The sequence below is a fragment of the Oreochromis niloticus genome, linkage group LG1 (genome assembly GCF_001858045.2).
Source record: "Oreochromis niloticus isolate F11D_XX linkage group LG1, O_niloticus_UMD_NMBU, whole genome shotgun sequence".
Classification (NCBI taxonomy): Eukaryota; Metazoa; Chordata; class Actinopteri; order Cichliformes; family Cichlidae; genus Oreochromis; species Oreochromis niloticus.
Window position 1 is genome coordinate 14,036,920 of NC_031965.2, and position 25,793 is coordinate 14,062,712.

Genomic DNA, 25,793 nt, shown 5'->3' on the forward strand with positions numbered 1-25,793 from the left:
GTTTGAGACCCGAGCACAAGGCCTGCAGGGCAGCTACGAGCACAGGTTTATTAAACCTTCTAGTTTGGTGGTTCCCGACCAGCAGTTCCAAGAGATCTTTAGTTTTGTTTTCTGAATCACTTTGCATAAAAGACTGTCAATAATTCATCAGGAAATAGCAACATTTTTTAATTGTTGTGTGGGATACCAGCATTTTCCTGCTCCCATCTTGTTAATCATCCTGCAGCCCTGCACTTTCCTCATGTGAAACTGCAGCGTGTTCCAGCCTCTTTATTTTAAACCAATGGCCAAGTAAGTTCAACTGCTATAAAAACGTTAAGTGGGAAGTAAAGAGACAAAAAAAAATAATCCATAACTGAAAAACACCAAACAACATGGAAACATTTTTAGATTTGGTTGGTTGTGTTTATGTGTCTATCGAGCAAGCAGTGGGATTTAAGGGTCAAATGGTCATGGATGTCTCATTTAGGCAAAGTGACAGTTCAATAGGAGTCATTGTTAAAAAGATCAAGAAATTCAAATAGCTCAACAGCAGTACTCTTTCTTTAGGAGTCGTGCTGCTTCCTGGTTGTGTGCTCAGAGTACAATGACCCCCTATTGGAGGCTACAGTCTCACATTCACAGTTATTTATGTGAGAAGCAATCTTAAAAAAACACAAACACACATCATATGCTTCTCATGACCATCTGGGGAAATCAGCCAATATATTTAATATGAAGTAACAACGGTTAAAAATTAGCGAAGGAGCTAAATTACTGCCCTCAGAGAGCACTTTGCTCCCTAAATTGAATCAAACAGATATTCAGGCTATTTGTGGAGCAGGGTTTAAAAAAATAAAACAAACAAACCCCCAAAACAAATGCCCTTGGGGCAAATAATTCACTGAAGATAAATGTAATGGGTTTTCTCATAATTACAGAGATCAGTGTGTACTCAGATAAATTTACTTCAAAATATTTAGTAACACTTCGATTTTTTCTTAATTAGTTTAAATTGAATTAGTCACATTCAATTCACATTGCTGCTGGAAACTGCAAACAAAAATACATTCATATGCTGAACATGGTCGCTAAAATGGGAACGCTTAAGTCCTGACGGCGTCGAGTGTTCCTACACTCAAATTGGACCCAAACAGCGCCCCTACAGGTGATGTGCCATATCTGTCTGTACAAGTGTCTGTTTTGCGTGTTAGTACAGTCTTTTTCTATTGGTTTGGCGCAGTTTTCACAAGCAATAGGTACATTTCCAAAACTCTTAGTACTTATATCACAACAGATCATCAAAAGTGCACCTTTTTCAAACATTTCAGCATATTTTCAATTGTGTTAGTACAATACACATAATGACAAAATATCCTTGACACTACACAAAATAAGTGTTTCATCTAAATAAATGTTTCGTTCACAGTTACTGCCTTTCATAATGTTATCACTATAAAATTTTGGATTTGTATCTCTTATTAGTCAGTTTAATACATTTGTCTGTCACTTCATTCAACTGATCTTAATGTTTAATCAATGAATCATTCATTATGTCCATGGATTTCCAACTTGACTGATTGTTGTCTGGTCATTTGTAAGTTACACATTGCTGCAAGAGCTTTCAATCTAGAAATACTAATTGCTAATTGTTTCCCCCTGATGATCACAATTAGTTACCATATAAGTAGAACTGTGTTTGAGACTTTGCACTGTTCAAATATGGAGCAGGATAGACTCGTAGGGAGAGGAAACCTTCATCGGAGAGTGCTCCTCGACAGAGAGGTGGTCTTCAGAGAAATGTAGGCAGAAGACAACGCACCATCATCTCTAATGAAGTCCGGGCCATCATTGTTGACCATGTGGTTAACAGAGGCTTTACCATGGCTGAGGCTGCCAGGTTGGTACAGCCTAATTTACAAAGGTCAACTGTCAGCTCTATCATCAGAACTTTTCGCCAAGAAAACTGGTATGTCTGCTATAGCAACTTCACTTCTAAAATATAGTACTCTATTGTATAGATGAACAACATGTAATTGTCAGTTTACAGTAATGTAATTTGTAATACTTCAATATTGACAGTATATGATTGTCCTCAGAATTAACAGGAGACAACCTGGTGGTGGTCGCCCACGTGTTTTGACTGACCAGCAGGAGTTGGCTGTGGTGGACATGGTCAGGGCAAGGAATGACATACGGCTGTCTGAAATCAAACAGGCTATTGAGAACAGCAATGACACCTTTGCCAATGTGCCATCAATTAGCCTTCCAACGATTGCCCGGCTTTTGAAGAAGCACCAAGTTTCCATGAAACAAATTTACTTGGTTCCTTTTGAGAGGAACAATGTCCGGGTGAAACAACTGCGTTCAGAATATATTCAGGTACAACACTAAACTGGCATGCAATTACTGTAACAGTACTGACAACTATTAGTTGTAAAAAAAAACTAACTAAATTATCATTTTAGAGGGTGATGGAGCTGGACGCTGCTGTGAATCATCACAAGTATATTTTCGTTGATGAGGCCGGTTTCAATCTGGCAAAAACTAGACGCAGAGGACGTAACCTTATTGGACAAAGGGCTACCATCCAAGTCCCTGGACAACGTGGGGGAAACATCTCAATGTGTGCAGCTATATCTGAAGATGGTGTGGTAGGCTGTAGACCAGTTCTAGGGTCATACAACACTGAACACCTGATAGTTTTTTTTTTAAATGAACTGGAGCAGGCCTGTCAGGGAGAAGACATCGTCTATGTTGTTGTGTGGGACAATGTCAGCTTCCACCATGCACAGCTGGTTCAGGAATGGTTTCAAACACATCCTCGCTTCATGACCCTCTATCTTCCACCATATTCCCCTTTCCTCAACCCAATTGAGGAATTCTTCTCTACATGGAGGTGGAAGGTGTATGATCGCCATCCCCATGAGCATGTCTCCCTTCTTCAAGCCATGTGTGAAGCTTGTGGTGATATAACTGCTGAGCAATGTCAAGCCTGGATTCGTCATGCCAGGAGATTCTTCCCACGGTGCCTGAACAACGAAGACATCCACTGTGATGTTGATGAAAATTTATGGCCCAATGTTAATGACCGGCTTGATTAATTGTGTAAAAGTGATGAGAATAAAATAAAATGAAAATATATTTTGCTTATGTAAATGACTTGTTTTTTTTCTCCCTTTTTCATGTGTGTGTGTCTGTGTGTATGTATATGTATAGTTATATAATTTTTTTTATGTCTGAACATAAGTGTAATATTTGCTGTGTACAGTTTTACAGTTCAGTTACACTCATTCATCACCAAGGACAATTTGAATCGCTTACCTTGTATTATTTTCTCCTGAATGAAATGATTGGTAAAAGTACTAAGTTGAAAAAAGAGCTTACTGTTTTGTTTGGGTGATTAAAGCAAATGTTCTCAAAATATATCACAGTGATCATGTGTTCTGATACAATGATTACGTGGAATGTAAATATGTGCAAATGCTATGAAATCATGACATCTGATTTGAAAGAATGACTAGTGGTGTTACAAATGTGATCAAATGTGAGTTTTGTACTGAGAGATTTGAAAATGCACACTTTAGTTATGAAAATAGTGCCAAACCAATTAAAAAAAACTGTATATATATGTGTGTATATATATATATATATAATAAAAAAATTTTTTTATGTCTGAACATAAGTGTAATATTTGCTGTGTAAGGTTTTACAGTTCAGTTACACTCATTCATCACCAAGGACAATTTGAAACGCTTACCTTGTATTATTTGCTCCTGAATGAAATGATTGGTAAAAGTACTACGTTGAGAAAAGATCTTACTGTTTTGTTTGGGTGATTAAAGCAAATGTTCTCAAAATATATCACAATGATCATGTGTTCTGAAACAATGATTAAGTGGAATGAAAATATGTGCAAATACAATGAAATCATGACATCAGATTTGGAAGAATGACTAGTGGTGTTACAAATCTGAGTTTTGTACGGAGAGATTTGAAAATGCACACTTTGGTTAGAAATAGTACCAGACCTATTAAAAAAAAAAACTGTATTCATGTAACATTCATAATTCAGAATGAGAACATTAATATATAGAGAGAGTGTTTTAATGTATGTATTTATTTTTTGTTATGTTACTGTCTAATTCAGTTGGGCTGAAGTAGTCAATGTCAGTGTATAGTTCTCGTCAATACTGGTAGTTTTTTTTAAAAGTTTGAAGTTATTCATTTATTTTTTTGTATAAAGGGAAAATTGTTAAGTAGACGTAACAGCGGATGTTGGTTAGGAAGGAGCACATGGATAGTTAACCATTAGCTAACTGCAGAGGCTAACAGCTAGCTTCAAGATATGTAAACAAAGAGCTGTTTGAGACTTCGGTCCCTAAGAGAAAGTTCAGTCACACTGCACTCACTGACAAAAATGTGCTGTCGTATGAGATTTAGAAGCAAATATAACTCGCTGTGAAAGTAAAACTATATTATTTAACTTTGAAACAGTAACTGTAAATATGTAATGGTGGTAATACCCCCTCCAAGGCCACAGTTTGTTTTTTCAAACTTTCTTTGTAGTTGTTGTAGTTGATAGCTAAGCTATCATAACCATAGCTGCATAAAGACATCACGATTAGTTATTAACAGCTTCATAAATGTGAAAGGAGGGCAGCAGCTGGAGGGACTGAAGAGGGTAATATATGGAGTCTGAGTGAGAGAGAGATAAGATATTAATTATTTATTCAATAATTAGCAGGCTATGGACCAGGGATAGAAGACAAACAAAAACCCTTGGAGGAAACAAAAGCTTTTTAAAACAGATAAATAAAATAACATAATGCATGTAATTCTTTATAACAAGAGACACTGTAAATATAGCCAGTAGGCTACCAGTTGTAGCTATAACTGGTAGAGTTTAGACGTGGCAATGTAGAATTATATAGCTACCCCGAAAAACAAACCAGCAAACAAACGAAAAATACAATAAATGTATTAAGTTACTCTTTCATAATCTTTTGAACAAGTGCAAGTTTTGATTAAATGATCTCAGCTTGTGCACATCACCTTTAGTCTAAGATTATTAGTAAAAATTAAATATTTTTCTTCATGGCTGTGTTAATAGTCATTTGCAGACTCGAGACTGAGACTGCCAGTTTATTACATAGGATTAGTAACTAAATATTCAAGATATGTTGTATGGAAAGTGTGGTCAGGTTTACTGGTCATAACAGATATGGCAATGTTTCCTTTCTTCTTCTTTTTTACTCCTTACATTTTAAAATGAAGACAGTCTATCAGTACCTAATTTAGTCTGACTGGATTTAAGCATGAGGTCCAACCATAGTGAAGGAAAGTTAGTTAATGCTGGGTCCTTCTCATGAAAAATGTGAATAGCAGCTAGGAGCCTGAACGTTAAAACACTACCATCTAGTGGGAAGAGTCTCTCAGTGCTTTTGGATCTGATGGGGATGAAATGAAGTGTCACACAATAGGCCTTTCATTTCATTGCAATCACATTTATTGGCTTTTTTTCTATGCACAGTTACTAAGCAGCCTGATGAGCTGTTAAAATGAATTAGATATAGAGTAATGGAATTTTCACAATGTTGTAACCACCTCCCGACCCCCAAGCCCCCCAAAATAAATACAAGACTGAAGGTGTTGCACAGCCCCATAATATACAAAGGCTTGGAAATAATCATGTAAACTTTGAAAAAAAAAAAACTTTCTTTGTTTTTAATTTTTTTATTTGTTTATTTTACAAAAGAAAGAATTTGCAACATTTTTTTTCTTTAAAAACGTATTTACATGTTTATACAAAAATACAAAAGTGATTCAAATCTGACAAGTCCTAGCTAGTTTTAAGCATGGAGCATCTTTTAAATAGTTACAGTTTGTTTTCAGTGTTTATTTTTTCTCCTCTATGTCACTTTTTTTTTAAAAGTCTGTTTAGTGTTATTCCATACTGTACACTTCTGAATAAAAATACCAAGTGGTTGTCATCAAACTTCCCCTTGCGTGCAGATATTGGAAACAGATTGAAAAAAAAAATCCATAAAAGTTACAGATTCTTGTTTTGTTGTATTCCCAAGCTGCTGAGGACTTAGGTTTTAGAGGGCGAAAAGAGTGTTAAACTAGAGTCTGCATGGCAACCTCAAGAGTTTCTCTTTCTTACAAAATGTGTCAACCCCTCTGTCCACTCCTTACAAATAAAAGAAACAGTCTTGGAATACCTTTAAGGCGTCAGTGCCAGGTACAGTACGGAAAAATCACAAACTAAACTAAAGGTCAAATACTTAACTGGTCAAATACTGAGTGTTTGGAGAATTTCACATGGCAATTCACAGTCACGTTGCATTTTTCATGTAATACTGTTACAGCCCTACAAATGATTTTATTTGAGTTATTCAGTAATAATATTAGTGGGAAACAAAATATTTAGCTATTAGTCAAAACTGGATGGTGACACTCTGATCACATCCAAACTAGTTTTTTGTATTTACGAATTCATGTTTTTCCTTGCTTACTCTTTATTTGTACATTGTATCGAAACTGGCGTGTACACATATGCACTTTAAACATAATCAGCAGTTTCTCCTGGAAAATATTTCTCTCACTTCCACAGCTCCACCAGGACTAGGACCCAGCACCGAAAGTGTTCAGATTTCTCCCTCCCAGCAGATTCTAGATCATTTTCTTTACAATCTCTTATAACCTATGATTGTCCAGTGAATAGATATACAGTACAAGATAAACCCCTGTTTGTGATCACGACTATACAGAACAGAATTAGCCAGACAGTTTGTACATCTATAGAACACACTATTGAACTTGACGTTTGAACAGAAAATACAAAAATCTCTTCTCATGGAGACATCCCTCAGATAAAAATAATGATTTGGCGGTGTCCTTTTCTTTTCTTCTCCCTCACTCATTCCCACCCCCTCCCCCCACTGTTGCTTATTGCATGCGACAGAAAACACAACAAATAAAACAGTGAACAGGAACAGGTGCGCTTCAGCAGTATGAGTATGATAAATGTCAAAGTAATCAGTTCACAGCTTTTTACTCTCTCCATCTTACACAGTGTCAGTTCTGCAATTGATATTCGCTGAGTATCAAACAGTTGTGGTTTGCTATCTATCTATCTATCTATCTATCTATCTATCTATCTATCTATCTATCTATCTATCTATCTATCATTTACAATAAAACAGTAATATGCTTGCTGAGGTATTCACAGAATACAGTGAGTGGTTTCAATTGAAGTACGGTCTCTGAATGTAAGACGTGTATGTGTTGCGTTTGCTGTGGTAGGCAGGTGAGAGTTCAAGCTTTCCACTGATGATAGTTTGCTTCTGTAAAACACTGTGTAATGTTTATTTGAAGGATGAGAGAGAGTTCACAGCACACTTGAAACCGGGTGTGGGAGAGAAAAGGCTGCAGCGAGGCAATCGGTACCCTGCTGACTGTTGAACACTGGATGTATGCAGTCCTTTCCTCCTCTTGCCTCCTCTCATTCAGATTTTGAGATATATGAGGTTTGGAGTGCAAGACAAAATGGTGTACACCTGACACTGGGTTGAGCTTTCACCTGTCTAATGCTACACTGGGTCAGTGCAAATGAAGGAGAGGCAACAAGGAGAGGAGAACAGTGTACATTGCTAAGATTTATGTGTTATGTTTTCAGTGAGACCTGTTCTTTGCTACACTCAGATTGATTCCTTATAAAATTTCTGTTTGTCATTTTATATAGATATGAGTTTTCTTTATATTCAGTACAAATATACATATGCATTTCACTATAAGATATATTTTCTTTTCAAGGAATATTCTTGAATAATCATGAAGTGCAAAAGCGAAGTTGATTCTTGGAAACCTTTCCAAATGAACCTCTAGTCAAACCGATTGAGAACCATCTAAAGCATTTTCACCATCTGCACTCAGTGGTGTATTTAAATCTGGTTGAAATGTACCTTTTTTTCACTTCAAGTCAGGACAGCAAGACTGGCCAGCAGCTGGAAAATCTTTAATTAGTCTAAGTATACTAGATTTCAAGGTTGGGTTCATGATTGACTTTTGGTGAAACATGGCACAGCTCCATGAATACATGCAGAGATTTACAAATTCCCTGCTTAAAACCACCTCTGGTAGAGAAAGGCCACTGTGCGATTGTCCAGAATTAGCATGTATCTTAGACAAATAGGCGCAAGCCCTTGCTCCTTCTTATTAAACACTCAAATCCAAGACGAATCAGTTTAGATCAATGTGGTACAAATGTCAACCAAATCTTTCTGCAGAGAAAGATTCATATAATACAAAAGAACCACAAAAATGTCGACAGAAACCAGGATCCAGGGGATGTTTCCATATAGGTTCATGCAACATGGTGAAACTTTATCATCATGTTCTGAGAAGCAATTTTACAAAAATACATGCATCATGTCATCTTTTTGGATATAATTTATGTGAAGAAATATATGATTGGCTCTGTGTGATATACTCTCTATGCCAGGTCTGCAGATGGAAATCCAGTCTAATAAGTCAATGCTGTTTTGAGAGATAACTTCCACAATGAGACAAACCTTGCTGGTTGGCAGGAATATTGAATATGGAGTCTAGGAAGTTGATGCTTTGGGCACCACAAGTTAAAAGAATATTAATTGTCATAAGAATTTTTAAATTGAATAAGAAAGCAGTTCCTCAATGACATACACACACCCACATCATTCACAACACAAGAAGTAGAAATATCAGTGGATGTTGCATGTGCTTGCTCATGCACACACAAACGCACCTTGTCTACACTCCACAAAATTTCTTTTTATAATTTTTTAAACATTTTGAACTCGTTATTTCTTATTTTTTTTTTAAAAAGATAGTTCAATCAAAATAAGTCTTGCATTTTTTTTCGATAAGGGAATTATTTATTTAATACACTATTTTTTCATAGTTTTTCATAACCTTTATGGTTCAAATTCTCACAACAGTTTGACACCTTTTTATAGAATAGTATATCCACAACCGGATTTATTTCTGCAACAGTCAGATTTTGTGTGTCATAAGAATTACACCATTGGCCTCGATGACACAGCCATCCAAGAAAAGTAGAAGGGGCCGTTTGAAATGCTGGGCACAGCTAAGAATAGAGGACATCACGCATCGGGTGGCTTTAGGATGATCTGTCATCATGGGGGCTCCCATCTGAGTTCTCGGTCTCCCCTTCAGAAATGGCTTGCATGGGGGCTGTGTAGAGGCGACTGCGTGTACTGTAGCGACTACTGTTGGCTACAGGGGGTATCCGAGAACGTCCTTGTCGAGATGCAGCCGACATAGGCAGGGTTTTCGATGCAAAACTCTCAGAGTTGGCTCTGGGAAAAAGACCTGGTATCTGGATTGGGTCGAGGCCAGAAATGGGGGTCTCCTGGAGCGTAGAGGGTGGCTCCTCTCCCTGTCTAATGGGCCCTTCCTGAACAGACTCCCCTGGTGTTTTAGGGGTAATAGGGCTTTTCAGAATCTCTGTAGCTGACATGCGATAGCTGGAATCAGTCCTGCTTCCTTTTTTTAGCAACAATAGTTTAAATTCCTCGTTCGACGTACTTGATTTCTTGGCGCTGCGATAGATTGGCACAGGGGCTCGTTGTGACCCAACAGCAGTGGCTAAGGTAACTGGAATGTTGAGAGGAGGTGCTGGAGGGATAATGACGGTGGACACGTTGCTGGGGGTGACTGGTACTGGAGGGCAGAGACGAGACTTAACATTTAAGTCGCCAGAATCTTTACGACCCAGGACCTTTCTCTTGGATCTAGATAAGGAAATCACAAGTCACGATTAAAATCCAGACATGGAATAAACAGAAAACATAAACATGTAGCAGAGTCATTACAAAAAATAATCTAGAAAATAGATATATTACAAACACTGCATAGACATTGTAATTAAATATATTGACCAGTACCTGTGTATCATGGCAAACAGGTCCTCAGTTGTTCGAGTCTTATTGGGTGACGTGATAATGATGTCATCATCCACTTTGGTGTCATCCGTCAGAGGGGAGAGCGAATTATCACTGGGTGTGGAATCTGTAGCACACAACATCCCTAAAACATGTCATCTGGCTGTCTGATCACTTAGTATACAGTCGATGAAATAGCCATCCCTTAAACTACCTTTTTTTAGAATTTAATGTTGTTTTGTGATAAAACAGCTTAATGGTATTTTGTGAGATTTTTTTTATTTTTTACAAAATACAACCTTAATACTTCTGGAAGTGGTATTTTGTTTAGAAACTTACCTTTACTGAAGTAATCCTCAGTGTCAGGAGTCGTGGAATCATCTTTGCTTTCCTGTGGCTGTTGTTGCTGGGCACTTCTGGTAGCACCTGATGTCACTTCCTCCTCTTCTTCCTGTTCTTCGTGTCCTCCTTTTCTTGGGTCACTGATTAGGTAAGAATGCGATGTCTCCATTGTGGTACCAGGCACTTTGATTGGACTAGCCCAGGGCCCTGAGTCTGAGTGGGATCCCCCAGCAAACTCATATGCTGGGGGTGGAGGATGATCTGATCGCATACCTCCTCTGGGACATACAGCTCTAGGGGGTTCTTTCATGTGCTCTTCCTCTTCCTCCTCTTCATCTTCATCATCATCATCATCCTGAGAGAAGGAGCGTTCTCCTAAAACCCTAAACTCAGGATGTGCACGAGATGAGTGGGTGAGCCCTCTGAACTCTCTATGAGAATGGATATGTGTGTGTAGATCCACAGGAGATGGATGGGGAGCACGTGGGACAGGTCGATGCACAGGTGAGCTGTCCTCAGAGAGGTCTGATGATGGGTCCATTCGGGTTCGGAAGGCAGTCATAGCCCAGAAAGTTCCAGGTCCATAGCGGTCCTGTCTAAGTAGCAGGCTTTCATAAGATGGAGGCCCATCAGGATGACGGCCAGGAGGAGTTGGTTGTGCATGCTCAGGGGAGGAGGTGTGCTCATGACCTGGTGGTCTAGGAGGAGGTCTGCGAGGAGGGAGAGGCCTAGTGTTAGGAGGTGGCGGAGCCAGAGTAGAAGCACTAGGAGGACATTTGGGTCTTGTAGCAATTTCTGTTACACTTGGTGTTTCCTGGTCTGTAGTGTAAGTAATTTGTTGATCTGCAGATTGGCTAACAGAATGAAGCTGCACTGATCGAAGAGCAGACGGTGTTATCGCTGACAGATTTGAACTAGGAATTGTTAATGTAGGGTTTGAACTTGGTGGTGGGTTGGTATTTGATGCTTCAGGAGCCAACAACTTTGTGCCACTGGCTAAAACATTTGCAGCTCTGTGTTTGCTATGGTGCAATGTGTGCATGTGGTAAGTCCGGTGGGATAACGTGTGTCTGACATAGCCACCATGAAGGACACTGAGATCCAGCTGAGAAGGTGGAGGTGGAAAGTCTGGGTCTCTCTTATAGCAAGAGGAAATGGAAGCTCCATCTCTGGGGAAATGCTGCAGGGAAGCGAGAGAAGACTTCCTCTCTGGCACTTTGGGCTTCCTCTTGCCAGTTGAAGGAGACAACGGTCCTGGGAAAAATGCTGCCGAAGATGTGGGCAAGGTTGATGTAGGTGTTTCTGATTGGCTGGAATAACCACTTGATGGTGAGGCCAGACCAGCCAGTTTCTCAGGAGACCCTAGTTTGAAGTCTTCAGGTGGGAGTGGTGAACTAGTTGCCACGGTGTCTGAAGCCTGGGTAGGAGCCTGGGTTTGGGTTTCTGTAGAAGAGGAAGAGCTGTCTGGTGACTTGATACACTCCATGACAGTAGTGCCTGTGGCGGTGCTTGAGTTGGACATGGATGTGTACTCACCATTGTTGGACTTCAGTTCACTGTTATGAAGCCAAAGGTCTGCATAGTCAGATTGCACAGCACCTTCATCTTTAAATGAGTGTGTATCTGCAGAGCTGAAAGACATGGGCTCTACTATGTCCACAGTTTCCCCAAGTCCCATTCCCCATGTTCCCAAAGGCTCTGCCACTAGACAGGATGTCTGTAATGGTTCTGGAGCAACTCCAAGCTCTAGGTCCAGTTCCAGCTTCATATCTGTGGAAGACACGGTAAGCTCCTGTTCAATAACCATCTTTGGTTGATCCTGATCTGCCTGTGTGTCCGTTCCGACATCAACACTACCACTGGGTTCCTTTAGCGAGGAGGTTCGTTTGGGTGGTGGAGGTTTGACTTTCGGTTTCCTCAATGAACGAGATGTCCTCCCCAGGGTTAGAGTGCCTGCTCTGAAGTCAGCTGAGGGCTCAGGGTAAACTCCATGTGATAGTGGTGCTGCCACAGTGTTGGACTGACCACAGTCAGGCCCTTGGTCTGCATAGTTATACATGTATCCTCTATAACTCTGATTACACTCTCTGATATGCACAGAAGAGGAATAGAAACCTTCTGTATCAGATGGGTAATGAGAGCCAGGCTCTGTTTCAGTGTTGCTTGTTTTGTCACTGAAGCCAGCTTGGTCTTCAAGGCTATGTTTAGAGCTGTACTCTTGGGTTACCCCATGGCTCTGGCTCAGGTTTTGGGTCTGGTCAGGGTCTTGATCTTGGTCAGTCTGATCTTGGTCTGGAGGGTATGTCCACTCTCCTTCACTGGCTGTACTGACACCTGCATCATCCAGCTGGTCTGTGGCTGAGGATGTGAATGAGCTTGATCTGTGACCCTGGCCTTGGGGTCTGAGGTCAGAGTGATATGAGGGATCGAGGGAGAATCCCTCATCAATAGCATTGGGCACGGTGTTGAGTGACAGCTCTGAATCACAGTGGGATGAGCCTGTCAGGGGTGGAGAAGAGGGTGGCGGGATGGTTTCAGATGTTTGTGAGGGGCAGGTAGAACTAGAACCACTCCAGTTCCCGCTCGATGACTGGTGGTCTTCTTTGTGATCCACATGGCTGCCTAAGACTCCTGTTGTAGACACTGAATGAATAGGGCTACTAAAAGTATCTGAGCTTGACGAGATCTCGCAGCTGCCCATGTCAGCCTTGCGTGGTAACCGTGAACGACCCCTCTCCATCCAGCTATGCTCTGGGCTTCCACCTCCTCCACCTCCTCTGTCTCTCTCCCCAGTTCGCTGCAGCCTTTTTAGGCTTCCAAGTTGTAGTGGCTCTGGAGCTGCTTGGTCATCTGTGCTCTCCTCTTCATCCTTCATCATCATCATCTTCATTCTTGGACTGGGGCCAGCTGGAATAAAGTCCTCTGCTTCGTAAGGTGACAATTCTTCATCTTCATCATCATCATCATAATTGTCATCGTCATCCTCATCACTATCCATCAGGCGTCCACCCTCTCGTGGAAGGCTACGGGAGCGCAATCGCCCACCATGGGATGTGGCTGTGGTGTATGTTGAGTCTGACTGGTCACCAAGAGAAGAAATATTTCCTGTTGAATGGGACAAAGAGGCAGGAATTCCCTGATGGCCTCGCTGAGCTCTAATACGCCTTCTGGAGGGAGCAGCTGTACCTGAAAATGAAAAAACAGAAAAGAGAGAGGGGAACAGATGGAGATATTTCTTAATGCATGTGGCCTGTGGATTGTAACTGCAAAAAAGAAATAATTTAAATTCCAGATCAATTAATCAAGTTTAGGGATGATGAAAGTATATAAGCAGCTTCGAGATAATTTTCATGCAATGGGATCTAGAGGGTCTTTGAAAACAGAGTAGATTAATCAAGGAAGAACCGTGCTGTAATGTGTGGTAAAAGTGCTCACCCTAAAGAACCTCCTCCAGTATCAGAAACTTACATGCTATAAGAAAATCATCTGTCTGGCAGCCAGAGTCACGAGTGTGATGGAGGCGACCACTGACTGAGAGTTCTTCCTGACAGAGCGAGAGTTGATGTGGATTGGCATGGATAATCACTGTGCGCTCTCTTGCCACGGGTGATTCATCGGAATCTGAAAGCAAAGAATCAAAGTGTCTTTACTTTCGGAAATATCCTGCGCTAACTTTTTCATCTGAGTTTTCTTCAGAACGTGATATCCACAAACAACCCCGCAGGAAGATGAACCCTTAAATAAACAACAACTTTGTTCTTTAATATCCTTTTGGCTCGCATCTTCAAACTTTACACATAATTGTGAAGTTTTTTAACTCATGATCAAAATAATTCACATTTAAGCCTCTTTAAAAATGGAGAACCAAATTAGCTGTTTGCAAAAAATTACAAGTCAACTTTTTTATTGCCAAAAGTACAAAAATACATAGTATAGTAAAATACTATGCGAGAAGGATTTTATTATAACATACCCATATCGTGCTGTACTCTTTTGGGTATTCCTGTTATGGTTTTCCTCCTCCTTAGCTTCCTTCTCCTCTGAAGAACTGACTGAGAATGGACTAGAGAGCATCGAGCACTTGCTTCCCTGTCAAACCCAACTCCTGTAATAACAACAATGTATATATAAAATGTTGTTTAATAATCTTTTTAAAGCAAACTATCTGGTATGATCCCAGGTTTGGGAATATCTAGATGAGAAAGTCTCTGTTTTGGTCCTGACAAAGGCCAGTAAAAGTCGTCATCATCATCGTACTATAATGATTTTAGCGTAGGCTGTATGTTTGTTTCTGAAGTCCTCCAAGATGACTGGTTCAATCTTGATTAAACTTACCCTATAAACTGCCTAGGGTACCAAGATTCACAACATCTATATGGCAATTGATTAGAATATTTACTTCAAATAAAATGTACTGCTTCTTTTTCTGTGTATGTGTATAAAGAAACTGCACAATCAAGGCCATTTACACCTTTTCTATGCATGTAAATAGAATCTAACATTTGCACGTTCATATGCTGCTTACACATGCGTTTTAATAGTCACCATAGGGCTTAAGCCATAAGAATTGGCAAGTTTTTATTTTCTATCTGGTACGATTCTACACCATTAACTATGGGTGAATGACAGTCACAACAGATTGCAGAGTAAGGGGAATCTTTCCAGACGTGTGCATGGTATGGCCAAAGATCCGTGATAGTTGTCAAAGGCCGCCAGTAATTGCTGCAAACGGCAGGTGTGGCTCTTCTTTCCTTTGAGGGAACATATTTCTTTGCCACTTCAGTCGCATCTTAATTTCTGTGTTTACAATTAAAAGTTCCTATTATTGCTATTAATGTGCGGTTTAAAGTGTTTGACCTATTGCAAATGGTAAAAGTAGTGCCTTTTCCTTTTTTAGTGACTGTGCAAACGTGTACTTGAAAACCGTGTTGAAAATCATATTTACTAGTAAATATGTAGTCTGTATGTAGTTCTTAAATAGAGTTTAAGCTATTAAAGCTTATGATTTCTAAGTATATCAACAATTACAAATAACAGAGCAGATATGTTTAACAGTAACAGCTCATGAATGAGCTGTAGCACATACCGAATAAGGCCTGTGCATTCCATCTTTTCTCACAAGTTACATGTTCCTATTGCATTTCTCTGTTTCAGATTATCAACTCATTTAAATGCTGTTTTTTTGTTTTTTTAAACTTTATTTACTCTTTCTTTTTTAACTTACCTGTGACATTGATCGGGATGATACAGGAAGAGATAGGATGAGAATCGCCAGATGACTTGTGATCTGATGGTGGGACGTTTTCCTTCGACCAGTTTGTCTGCTTATCCTGGGTTGAAGGGGCACTGGGGGCTGACGCTTGGGCTCTGTTGCTTCCCAAGACCTCACTGCCTTCACCTTCCCCTGTAGAGGTAGCCTGTAAGAAACAGGCAGAGATTGGCAGCATTAAATGTCTGTTAGGATTTAATTTAAGAAAGTTAAAGAATAACAGTAATTTCTTACATTGGTGAGGTGAATCATGACAGTTTTTTTTTTTTTTTTTTTTTACAATTTCTCTAACATTATCATATACACTTATGGACACTTCATTAGGTAAACTTACACTGTTCCAAAAAATAGTAATGTCAAAGTATCTTACTGTATATTTTACAGTTTTGTACTGTCTTTCTAGAATATCATTAAATTTACATAAGGAGACTGTGATTGTACATGTCAAAGGTAAAATAACATAACATCACTGTAAATATAGTAAAACACAATTTACTTGTTTTTTAAATATATTTTTTTGTACATATGCATATTTAGATAGAGGTAAAAAGTGAAAATATAATTAATAGGAATAAAAACTAAAAAAAACATATAAAACATTGCACGGCCACGCTGTGCTAATTATATATTTTAAAAAATAAATGTAGAGGTAGGAATTGCAATTAATATAAATCTCAAAGTATTCACAACATTCCTGAACAGAAATAGGCCTCTGCACCTGGGGTGAGGGTGTGGCCATGAAAACAATGTGACATGCCATTGGATGTTGGGACACATAATAACATGACGCTAAGCATCGGCCAATGAATGTGAACTAACAACCACAAGGTCGCGGGTATGGCTGCACTGTAGGAAAAAATCCTAATATAAAAGTATTTTACTGTGCATTTTACAGTTTTGTTCTGTTCTTCTAGAATATCATTAAAGTTACGTAAATAGACTTTGACTTCACATTTCAAATGTCAATTAACGTTAAATCACTGTAATGTAATAAAACATAATTTTCATGATTATTAAATGTATCTGTCTGTACATATGCATATTTAGATTGTTAATATACATTCACAAATGTATCATGATTTCACAAATATCTGTCTGTTATTTGAAAGACTGAACTGTTGAATTTAAATGTAATGCTATGGAAAAGTATATAACATGATTCCTATAAACTTGTGTTACATCACATAAGTATTAGTATCATTGCTAAGCGATTGTGGCTCAAGAGTTGGCAGTTCGCTTTGTGATCAGAAGGTTGCCGGTTCGAGCCCTGGCTCGGACACTCTTGGTCGTTGTGTCCGTGGTCAAGACTCTTCACCTACTGGTGATGGCCAGAGGGGCCGATGGTGCGATATGGCAGCCTTGCCTCTGTCAGTCTGTCCCAGGGCATGCAATCCATTATTATTTAAACCAACTGTTAACTGTATATTTCTGTACATTTAAGTATTATTATTCATATTGCCACATTCATTGACCTTGTTTATAGGTAATTTCATTGTTTGATCACGTTAAAATGTTCCTAATTTAATGTCCAAAAGCACTTGGAAAAGGCAGAATCCCATGTAAAATTAGCGCAACAAACTGTATTGTCATTACTGGAAATAACCATATTTTTATGAGAAAGTTATTTTCTGTGATTTTACGGTAGTATTTTGGTGCCCCAGCTGCCGGAATATTACCGTTTTTTTAAGATGTTTTTTTTAACAGTGTAGTTCAAATATTGAATGACAAAAACATCTAATCGGCCTATCACATGGCAGAAACTCCAGGTATTTAGGCATGTAGACATTGTCAAAATTACCCAACAGAGATGAAATTCAAGCATTAGAATGAGGAAGTGATTTTGAATGTGGTATGGTTGTTGGTGACAGAAGTGTACCCATCTTCTGATGGCTGCTTTGAGCATGATAACATATCATGTCACAAAGCTCCAATCATCTCAAACTGGCTTTTTGAACATGACAGTGAGTTCACTGTACTCAAATGACCTCCACAGTCATCAGATCTCATTCTAATAGATCACCTTTGGGATTTGGTGGCACAGGAGATTTACATCCTGGATATGTAGCTGACAAATCAGTGATTTTATCATGTTGGACCAAAAACTCTGAAGAATGTTTCCAGCACCTTGTTGAATCTATGCTATGAAGAACTGAGGCAAAAGGTGTCCAATCCAGTAATAGTAAGGTGTACCTAATGAAGTGTCCAATGAATCTATGCAATAGCTAAATTATTATCAAAGTACTCCACACTGAAAGCTGTAGCTGAATGACTCAAACTACTAAACAAGTAATATGATAGGAAGACAAAAAAAGAAATTAAAACAAAAAAGCTTGGTACCTTTCTATTCCATGGAATGAAGATGCAACTTTCAATAGGGTGAAGCGAGTAAAAGCACTCAAACTAAGAACACAAAATATAACAAAAAATAAATAAATTAAGTCGATGAAGTGACATGTGAAATCCAAAAGATTTAAAATAATTCCAAATAAAAAGATTAAAGGAAAATCAAAAGGTGACAACTGAACAAGGCAGTGCACTCTTTTCAACCTTTTCTCCCCAACAGATATTTAATCGATGCTGCTACATGTTCCTGTTCTTCAATGCATAACCCAGGAATTTTTTTAACATATGTTATATAGTAAGAATCCTGCATTTATCTCCTAACATAAAAACTGTAAAAACAAGAAAAAAAAGGTGTTCAAATATTTGACATCAGATGTCAGGTATGACACATCTTTCTTACCTTTCTTTGGATCGTCTGAACATCTGCTTCTCTTGGCCTCTCCTGTAGTAGAAAGAAACGCACACATAAAAGCAAGCATTTTTTCGCACACACAGGCAAATGTTGTAAAGTTTGTCAGGACTGAAAATGATCAATTTTTGACCAAATGTAAATATCTTTCTTACTTTTCTCTGTATGGTCTGGATTTCTGATTCTTTCACAGGCCTCTCCTTCAAAAGTTTTTGAAACAAGAAAGGGTAGAGCGAGTGCAATTAAAAACACACAACCTCTACACAAAAAAGTTCCAAAGCAATTAAAAAAATAGAAGTGGTATAAAAGATGTAGCATGATAACATATAGTTCCAGACACACAGGAGTAACTGTACACAAATGTGCATATAACATAAATTTCACATTAGCAGGTGTCAATAGAAAAGTGACATACAAATTTCTGTTTTACCTTCCTGGGTTGGTAGTCTAAGTCTCGCTCCCTTTCTGCTCTCTCTTGCTGCATGCAAAAGTTAGAATACGATATTTTATCATTTTATTGGAAGACATGAATTAAAGGTTCCACAAAAATGTGAATAAGAAAAAAAAACAAGAGGAAAGGAAGTTTTTGCACATCTACCTCAGACTTGGTGATTTTTTGATAATAGTGATTTAGATTTTAGTGGCCACCAAGTACAGATTTCATAAAAACCAACAAAAACAAAAAGCAAACAGCACCACAGGGCAGTTTGAAGCAGTTAAGCAAACACTTTAAGCTTATCTAAGCAACTTATTGTCACCTGTACACTGAATTCAAAGTAAGCAATTCAATCAATTTATTTATAAGCACATTTAAAAACAACACAGGTTGACCAAAGTGCTGTACATAGTAAAAAAGTGAAAAGTAGATCAAACACACACAAAGAACAAAACTCAGTCACAATTAAAAGCTAGAGAGTAATAATGTGTTTTTAAATGGGTTTTAAAAATGTCAAGTGTTGAAGAGATCCTAGTTTCAAGAGCCAGACTGTTCCAAAGTTTGGGCGCAGCAAACGCAAAGGCCCAATCTCCTCTGTTTTTTAGCCTGCTTCTAGGGACAACTAGACTTATCAGCTGACCTGAGAGTTCTATTAGGAGTATTTTTAGTTCCCATAAAAGCTATGTTTTCAAAATTGTTAAACTGTTACTGGTTTGACAAGTGGATCTGTTGCATCGGTGCTCCACACACAACATTCACAAATGCAAACATTATATTGGTTCAGATCATGGAGTAGTTTCTCCTACTTGGAGCCACACGGCAGAATTGTTTTAAGACGAGTTTATGTTGGAATTAGAGCTGTAATCTACACAACTATCATGGCCAAAATAACTCACAATGATAATTTTATCAGGCTATAAAAATATGTGATTGCAGCAAAAAATTATATCAATCAAATTAATCTCTAACTTTCTTTATTGTGTGTTTGATCTCTTGTGTTGCATAGGAATCACAATCAAAGTATGGGTGGAGGGAGGTGGAACTCTGACACCGTAAGTATATGAAAATATTATCTCCTTTTATTTTTTGTTTTATAGGAGTCAACAATAAGTATTAAGGTGCAATATCGAAATACATACATTTGACTGAAGAAAAATCTTGGAGATACTGACGCCAAATACCAAATTTCATCACACCTTTTACTACAGATATTACCTGACCACTGATAAGATGCACAGTCCTAAATGAGGATTTATGGAGCAAGGGAAGTCCCTGGTGTAGTTGCTGTCATTTACAGTGAACCACATCTTAACTCCACCCTGTTTGTTAAACGTAACATACTCTTAGTTCACGTTACTCTCAGTGAGTCATCCTTACCGCTCTTGCCAGGCGACTCCTCTGTTGCCGCCGGATGGTGTGGGGCGAAGGGAAGGTGGGCATGGGGGGCGCCACTGAGATAGAGATGGTCACCCTGTTTCTCTCCCGACTCGTGGACCGCTGCCGCTGTTGTTCGTCTGTGAAAACCGAACACACGAGTACAAATTTCCAATCCATACTTTGTACATAATGCAACTTTGGGGCCTGGTTTTGCCTCTCTCACCTCGGTGCAGAGCTCTGAGACTGAGCTGAGCATTTCTGTGCAGCTCCTCCAGACACGGCGGTCGGGTGCAAGGATGAAATACGTTGTGCTGCTGGTGCCATGGAGCCTGATAGTGAACCGACAGCTTGCTCTCTATGTCAAGGTTCGACACCGCTAAGATGAGAGGAGAGAGACGCAATTAATTCTCTTAAATAGAATCTTTGATATGACCATCCATGTTTAAGTTTTAACTTGGGACTCTCGAGTTTGCGTGTCCAGTCACAAACTAAAATATGGTTACTACATCATAAATAAACAGGACGCGTAGAAATCAAAATTGTCTCCAAAAAAATCTGAAGCAAAACAACAGTGCTATGAATTGATGATGAGGAGAAGAAGGAAAAGCAACCAACATCATCGAGGACCATGTGAAGAAACAGGAGATGCTCTAAATTCACAGAAAGACTATGACAAGCTCCCCAAGATGCTTGAATAACCTGCCCATCAAATACTTTAGCATATAATTAGGAAAGCTGCTGTTGTGCTGAAGGCCAGCACAATAAATGCAGATATAATGTAGTCTTCATTCATTTAATATGACATTAATTCATAAATAACTTCACTTTTGGAATCTTAAATAATTTTGAAGGCAATCTCCATTTACTTTTAGAACATAGGGCTTTTGCAGAGTGCTTTGCACACACACATACAAGTATATCCTTCGATCCATATTCTTAACCATTTGTCCAGTTCAGGGTCGCTTGGAGGCTCGAGCCTATTCCAGCCGTCACAGGACTAACACAGACAGAAAGACAAGCATTCACTCCCACCTTCACACCTTTGACCAATTTAAAATCACCAGTTAACCTAACAAGTATGTCTTTAGACATGCTTGTAGGGGGAAGCTGGCGTACCCGAAGAGAACCCACGCAGGCACAGGGAGAACATGCAGGCTCCACACTGAAAGACTTCAGCCAGTCACCTTTTTCAAATCTGTTTACAGACAGAATTTGCCAGTGTCTAGTCTGTATGTCTTTCTGGATGAAAACACAAGACAAAGCCCTGACACACCAGCAGGTGGCAGCTAAACCCACACCTGAAACTCTGAACATACCAACAGACCACTGTAAATTTCTCAGCCCTTCATGTTTTTATTGCAACAAAGATTTCCGCAAAGAAAAATTTCTCCCATCATAAATGAGATATAATATATATATATCTCATTTGTATATAATTCTCAAAGTTGATGTTCACACAAGGAGTGAAAGAATGACAGATATGTGCTGTTAAGCCCTTTAGCTTATGCAGTCAATTGTCTTATAACTCATAATTCAAAATGCACTTGTAGCCTTGGAAGCCACACTGTACGTCAGTAGCCACGCAACCTTCCTTATATGTGCCTGCATCCAATTATAATCAGACAGCATTTGGCTCATGTAAACTACAAGGTTCAAAAACACAGAGTCAGTTCAGTGACATCAAACAAACCATTACAAATTACAGTTACAGACAAAGTCACTTTTTTAGATTTCACATCTGTATAATTCAGAAAGATAATGTTTTTGAAGATATAACAAGACTTCACACAGCTGAAAAAAGAACTAGAACTTTTTAAGAGAAACTGAAATATATTTTAGTTTCATTACAAGTAGGACAGACAAGCAAAATATATTGACCAAAGCTGGAAGAAAAGCTTTTGTTGAGTGTCTGTACATTGCAAGTTTAAAGGTAGAAAAATGTCAGTTTGTTTCAACTGGACAATTAATGTGTGTTCAGATGTTACAAACTCCCAAAATTAGCAACCCAGTTGCAATGCTGTAACATTGCAATTAACCAAACAGCAAATTGAAGCACCTGTATGTCAAACAGCTGCTTTTATTACACTGACAGTGTTGGATGAACACAGTTTGGCCACATTTCCTTTCTCTCGCCATGTTGGGTATGCTGAATATCTGCAGGAGGACTGGTGTCACTTATTACAGCTCGAGAGCTTGGGCACACTCCAAAATAGTTTCTCTGTAAAAGGAAATTCATGGTTCTGTGAAAAATGATATAAAATATATATAGAAACTCTAAATATAAATAACCCTAGTAAATAAAAAAAGAAAATATGAATTGAATTCAAACGAAAATAGAACAAACAGAACTTATTAATCTAGAAATCATGAAACATGAAACTTAATGAAATACATGCTTTTAAATCTGATACTGGCAACATGTTTGATTCAAGTCATGTTTACCTCAGTGTTGCATCATTTTTTTAACAGCACTCTGTTTCAGAGCTGCTTTACAGTAGTTGAAAAAGCTCTTTTCTTTCTTCCCAGTTTTGCTTGATGTAAACTTAAGATGTTTAACTTTTCAGATTTGTTTTTTCTTTATCATAAATTAATCCCACTTCTGATTGATTCGATCAAAGACTTGGCAATAGTATTTGTAATCTGTGAAACAAAAGGGATGGAAAGAGGATGCCATGCCTATCTGGGATGCTCTTTTTAGACTCAGTCATGTTATTAATAGAGCTTTATTAATTAACTAGTTGTGAAATGTCTCACCAGGTGTTTTTTTAAGCACTGCAAAACTGTTTGTTGCCTTTATATCACTGTTTCATTTAAGATTTTGAGTTTTTAGCAGCAAATTCAATATATCTATCAAAAATAATCAACATTTTATAAGTTGTTTTTTGTGCTACTTTTGATTCAATATGTGCTAAATGATCTAAAAATGTATTTTTATTTCCATTTTACACAGTGTCACAACTATACTTTTATCAAGGTTGTATGAAGCAGGACTACAACCAGACATAATCATCTGTGACAACTACACATATCCCAGATTTAGCATTAACTTTTCTATTACTGGTCCAGCTATATTTATATATATTTATATATACAGATTTTGTATCTTTTTTTTTTTTTTTTTATCTCTTTCAATCTCTCTTGTCCAGATGTGAGTGAATGTAAGTCATTAGTAGAATGTATTAGGGTGTATCTGGGTCAGGCAGTATGCTCCCTAGGCAGTAGCTGCAGAATCTTGTCATAGTAGACAGCTGTTATATAAGAAACACAAGCCAGCCAGTTCTGCTGAGGAAAACTGCACTGTGAGCGTATGGCAACTCAAACGGTGCAACATCTCATATTTTCTGAGATTCTGGTTTTCTATCTCCTCCTGGTCCACTGGGGCCTTTTTCTTTGGAATTTGCATCGTCTCCTTGTGTCTCTGTGGGTAATTGGTGATTCTGAACCGGCTGAGAATGTGAGGTAGATAATATGTTCATGCATGGAATAGAGTACTGTATTAAAGTATTTTGAGTGGTCAGTGTAAGTACAAATGACTATAAAGATGTAAATGGTGTGAATCGTCAGACACCCCACGATATGATATTATCACAATACTTCACTCAGGATCTTTGCTGGGTGGAACACGTTACTGTGATTACATGGCATTTTTCAGTAACACGGTAATATAAAGCATTACTGTATTTACATTACAGTTACAATTACAAGCTACAATCAGCTGATTTTATTTCATGTGTGGAAAGAGAAAAATGGCAGAGTGGTACAGCAATAGAGCTTTTGAGGAGTGGAGATACGGAAATTACTTTAATTTTTATTGCACAAAAGGATGAGAGTGCAATGGTAAAGTTGAAGTGGCATCCAGCTACATTATGCTGCTCATACAACTTTGGCCCTTTGCAAGCAGCTGCACAGACAGCATGCTAACTCAAAGCTAGCAAAGAATCCACAGTGACTTTATTGCTGTGTTTGTTGTCTCCTGCCCAGCAGCCAGACCCTGATCTTCACCAGGTTGCAAAGGGAGTGATTTCTATTATTCTAGGCTCTCTGCCTTAGAGTATAAAGCGCCTTGAGTTGAACGTTGTTGTGATTTTGCGCTGTATGTAAATAAAATGGAATTGAATTGAATAAGAACTCAGACTTGTAGCCTCCGTTTCTACCTTTTCGTGTTTCTAAAGTAGAATCACTGTGGCGACTGCTTTAAAGTCTCTTTGGGCTGCCTTTCATCTTTGCTTTGTGTTGCCGGCTGTGTTTTCATGTGCAAATACTAAAAGAAAGATTCTTATGTGTGTCACCATTAGGGTAGGGATTTGTGTTGGTGTGTGGGACTGTAGCCTATAGGTTTATATTGTTAACTGGTAATTATGTAATAATTTCAGGTAATTTTATAGAGTAACGATAAAATAATAAGTAGTGTAACGAATCACTTTCTGCGGTGAGTAACTAAGTAACATACTGCTTAACTTGTAGTATTGTGTAATACATTATTTTTCTTGAGTCTTTACCCCAGCACTGCTCCCGATACAATATTATTGCAATTTTTAACATTTTGCGATATTCTATATGAGTATTGCATTAACATATATTGCAATTTATCAAACTTTTTTTTTAATCAAACTTTTTTTTTTGAAAATGATGTCCTTAAATTTAAACTTTCCATCTCTCTTTGTCACTAAAAGGTGCCGTAAAAGTTGTCATAAGACTGCCATCAGTCTGCGATTGAATGCGATCAAGTTTGCAGTTAAATTAAATCAGCAAATAACTGTGATTAATCGTCAGAAATCACATATCTGTTGCTGTCTACATAGACAAAAATTCACATTTAATTTTAACATTTACTCAAAGCAACCTCCCTGTTCCCTCAAGTTGCGCTCATTTTACAAATACTTATTCAACATGTTGGCAGTCTGTCTACATTTATAAATGAGGTACTAATTATTTGCCAACCTTTGCCAATCTCTCTGAGAGATTGGCAAGATGGGCCCTTTTGTTTGTAGTATTCCTGGAGTATTTTAATTTATTATAATAAAATATCAATATTTTGTGTGACTGTATCAATACAATATTGCCAGACAAAATATACTTTGCTGTATCAGTTTTTTTCCAACCCCTATAAAAATGGCAGTATAATCTTTTGCTGTATAAGGTTTAGTGATATAAAACTAAGAATTAATTTAATCAGTTAATCTTTAGGTTGATTTATTGATTAATGTCTATTATTCAGCCAGTCCCTTTGACTTCTATGCCAAAATGCTCAAATTCATGGCAGAAATAAACATGTTTATAGCCTGGCACAAAAAAATTGCATTTATCTCTTCCTGGTTCTCTAATCGCTAGTTTCCCTGATCTTGACAACTGAAAAGGACTTAATTCTTTTCTTTTCTAACCACATGCATAGATTTTCTTCCATTTATCCCACAAGGAGAACATGTGTAGAAAGTCCCCAGCCAGTTAATGGATTTGAATCCAGGGCCTTCTTGCTGTAAAACAACAGTACTACCACTGCATCACTATGTGACAAAATGCTTGGTAGACAATACAGGTTTATAAAATCAAGCATGCAGACCACTTCTACAAACATGAGTGAAAGAATGAATCACTTTCAGGAACTTAGTGAATTTCAGCGTAGTACCGTGATACAATGCCACCTGTGCAATAAGTCCAGCCGTGAAATTTCCTCACTTAAATATTCCACAG

The 25,793-nt window shown here is 38.3% G+C and overlaps 2 protein-coding genes across 6 annotated transcripts in view; one reads left to right on the forward strand and one right to left on the reverse strand.

The window, feature by feature from the left end:
• The first annotated feature begins 1,484 nt into the window (after positions 1–1,484).
• Positions 1,485–3,477, forward strand: LOC109201290 (uncharacterized). 2 transcript variants are annotated; one of them, XM_019356915.2, is made up of 3 exons: positions 1,485–1,948; positions 2,079–2,361; positions 2,448–3,477. In XM_019356915.2, the coding sequence occupies exons 2-3, from the start codon at positions 2,152–2,154 to the stop codon at positions 3,081–3,083; spliced, it is 846 nt and encodes a 281-aa protein (XP_019212460.1). In that variant the 5' UTR covers positions 1,485–1,948; positions 2,079–2,151; the 3' UTR covers positions 3,084–3,477. The 2 variants fall into 2 exon arrangements, with proteins under 2 accessions (XP_019212460.1, XP_019212459.1); XM_019356914.2 differs by having other exon boundaries at positions 1,485–2,361.
• A 1,988-nt stretch (positions 3,478–5,465) lies between these two features.
• The window catches only part of nhsb (Nance-Horan syndrome b (congenital cataracts and dental anomalies)), a 56,120-nt gene continuing 35,792 nt past the window's right edge, over positions 5,466–25,793 (reverse strand). Inside the window, exons 2-14 of one of the 4 annotated variants that reach the window (XM_025905210.1) lie at positions 20,326–20,478; positions 20,103–20,239; positions 18,720–18,767; positions 18,445–18,489; positions 18,281–18,322; positions 17,875–17,937; positions 15,493–15,685; positions 14,242–14,373; positions 13,737–13,889; positions 11,805–13,454; positions 10,266–11,711; positions 9,930–10,071; positions 5,466–9,776 (exon numbers count right to left, since the gene is read on the reverse strand). In XM_025905210.1, coding sequence (XP_025760995.1) covers positions 9,143–9,776; positions 9,930–10,071; positions 10,266–11,711; positions 11,805–13,454; positions 13,737–13,889; positions 14,242–14,373; positions 15,493–15,685; positions 17,875–17,937; positions 18,281–18,322; positions 18,445–18,489; positions 18,720–18,767; positions 20,103–20,239; positions 20,326–20,478 — 4,838 coding nt within the window. In that variant the 3' untranslated portion in view covers positions 5,466–9,142. Of the gene's footprint in view, positions 9,777–9,929; positions 10,072–10,265; positions 13,455–13,736; positions 13,890–14,241; positions 14,374–15,492; positions 15,686–17,874; positions 17,938–18,280; positions 18,323–18,444; positions 18,490–18,719; positions 18,768–20,102; positions 20,240–20,325; positions 20,479–25,793 lie in introns of all 4 variants that reach the window. The other 3 variants (XM_005466809.4, XM_025905202.1, XM_019356916.2) reach the window with 3 other exon arrangements.

Coding starts and splice junctions, on each gene's coding strand:
- LOC109201290 (XM_019356914.2), top strand. CDS start 2,065: ATGATTGTCCTCAGAATTAACAGGAGACAACCTGGTGGTGGTCGCCCA. Junction 2,362..2,447: donor TGCGTTCAGAATATATTCAG/GTACAACACTAA, acceptor TTATCATTTTAG/AGGGTGATGGAGCTGGACGC.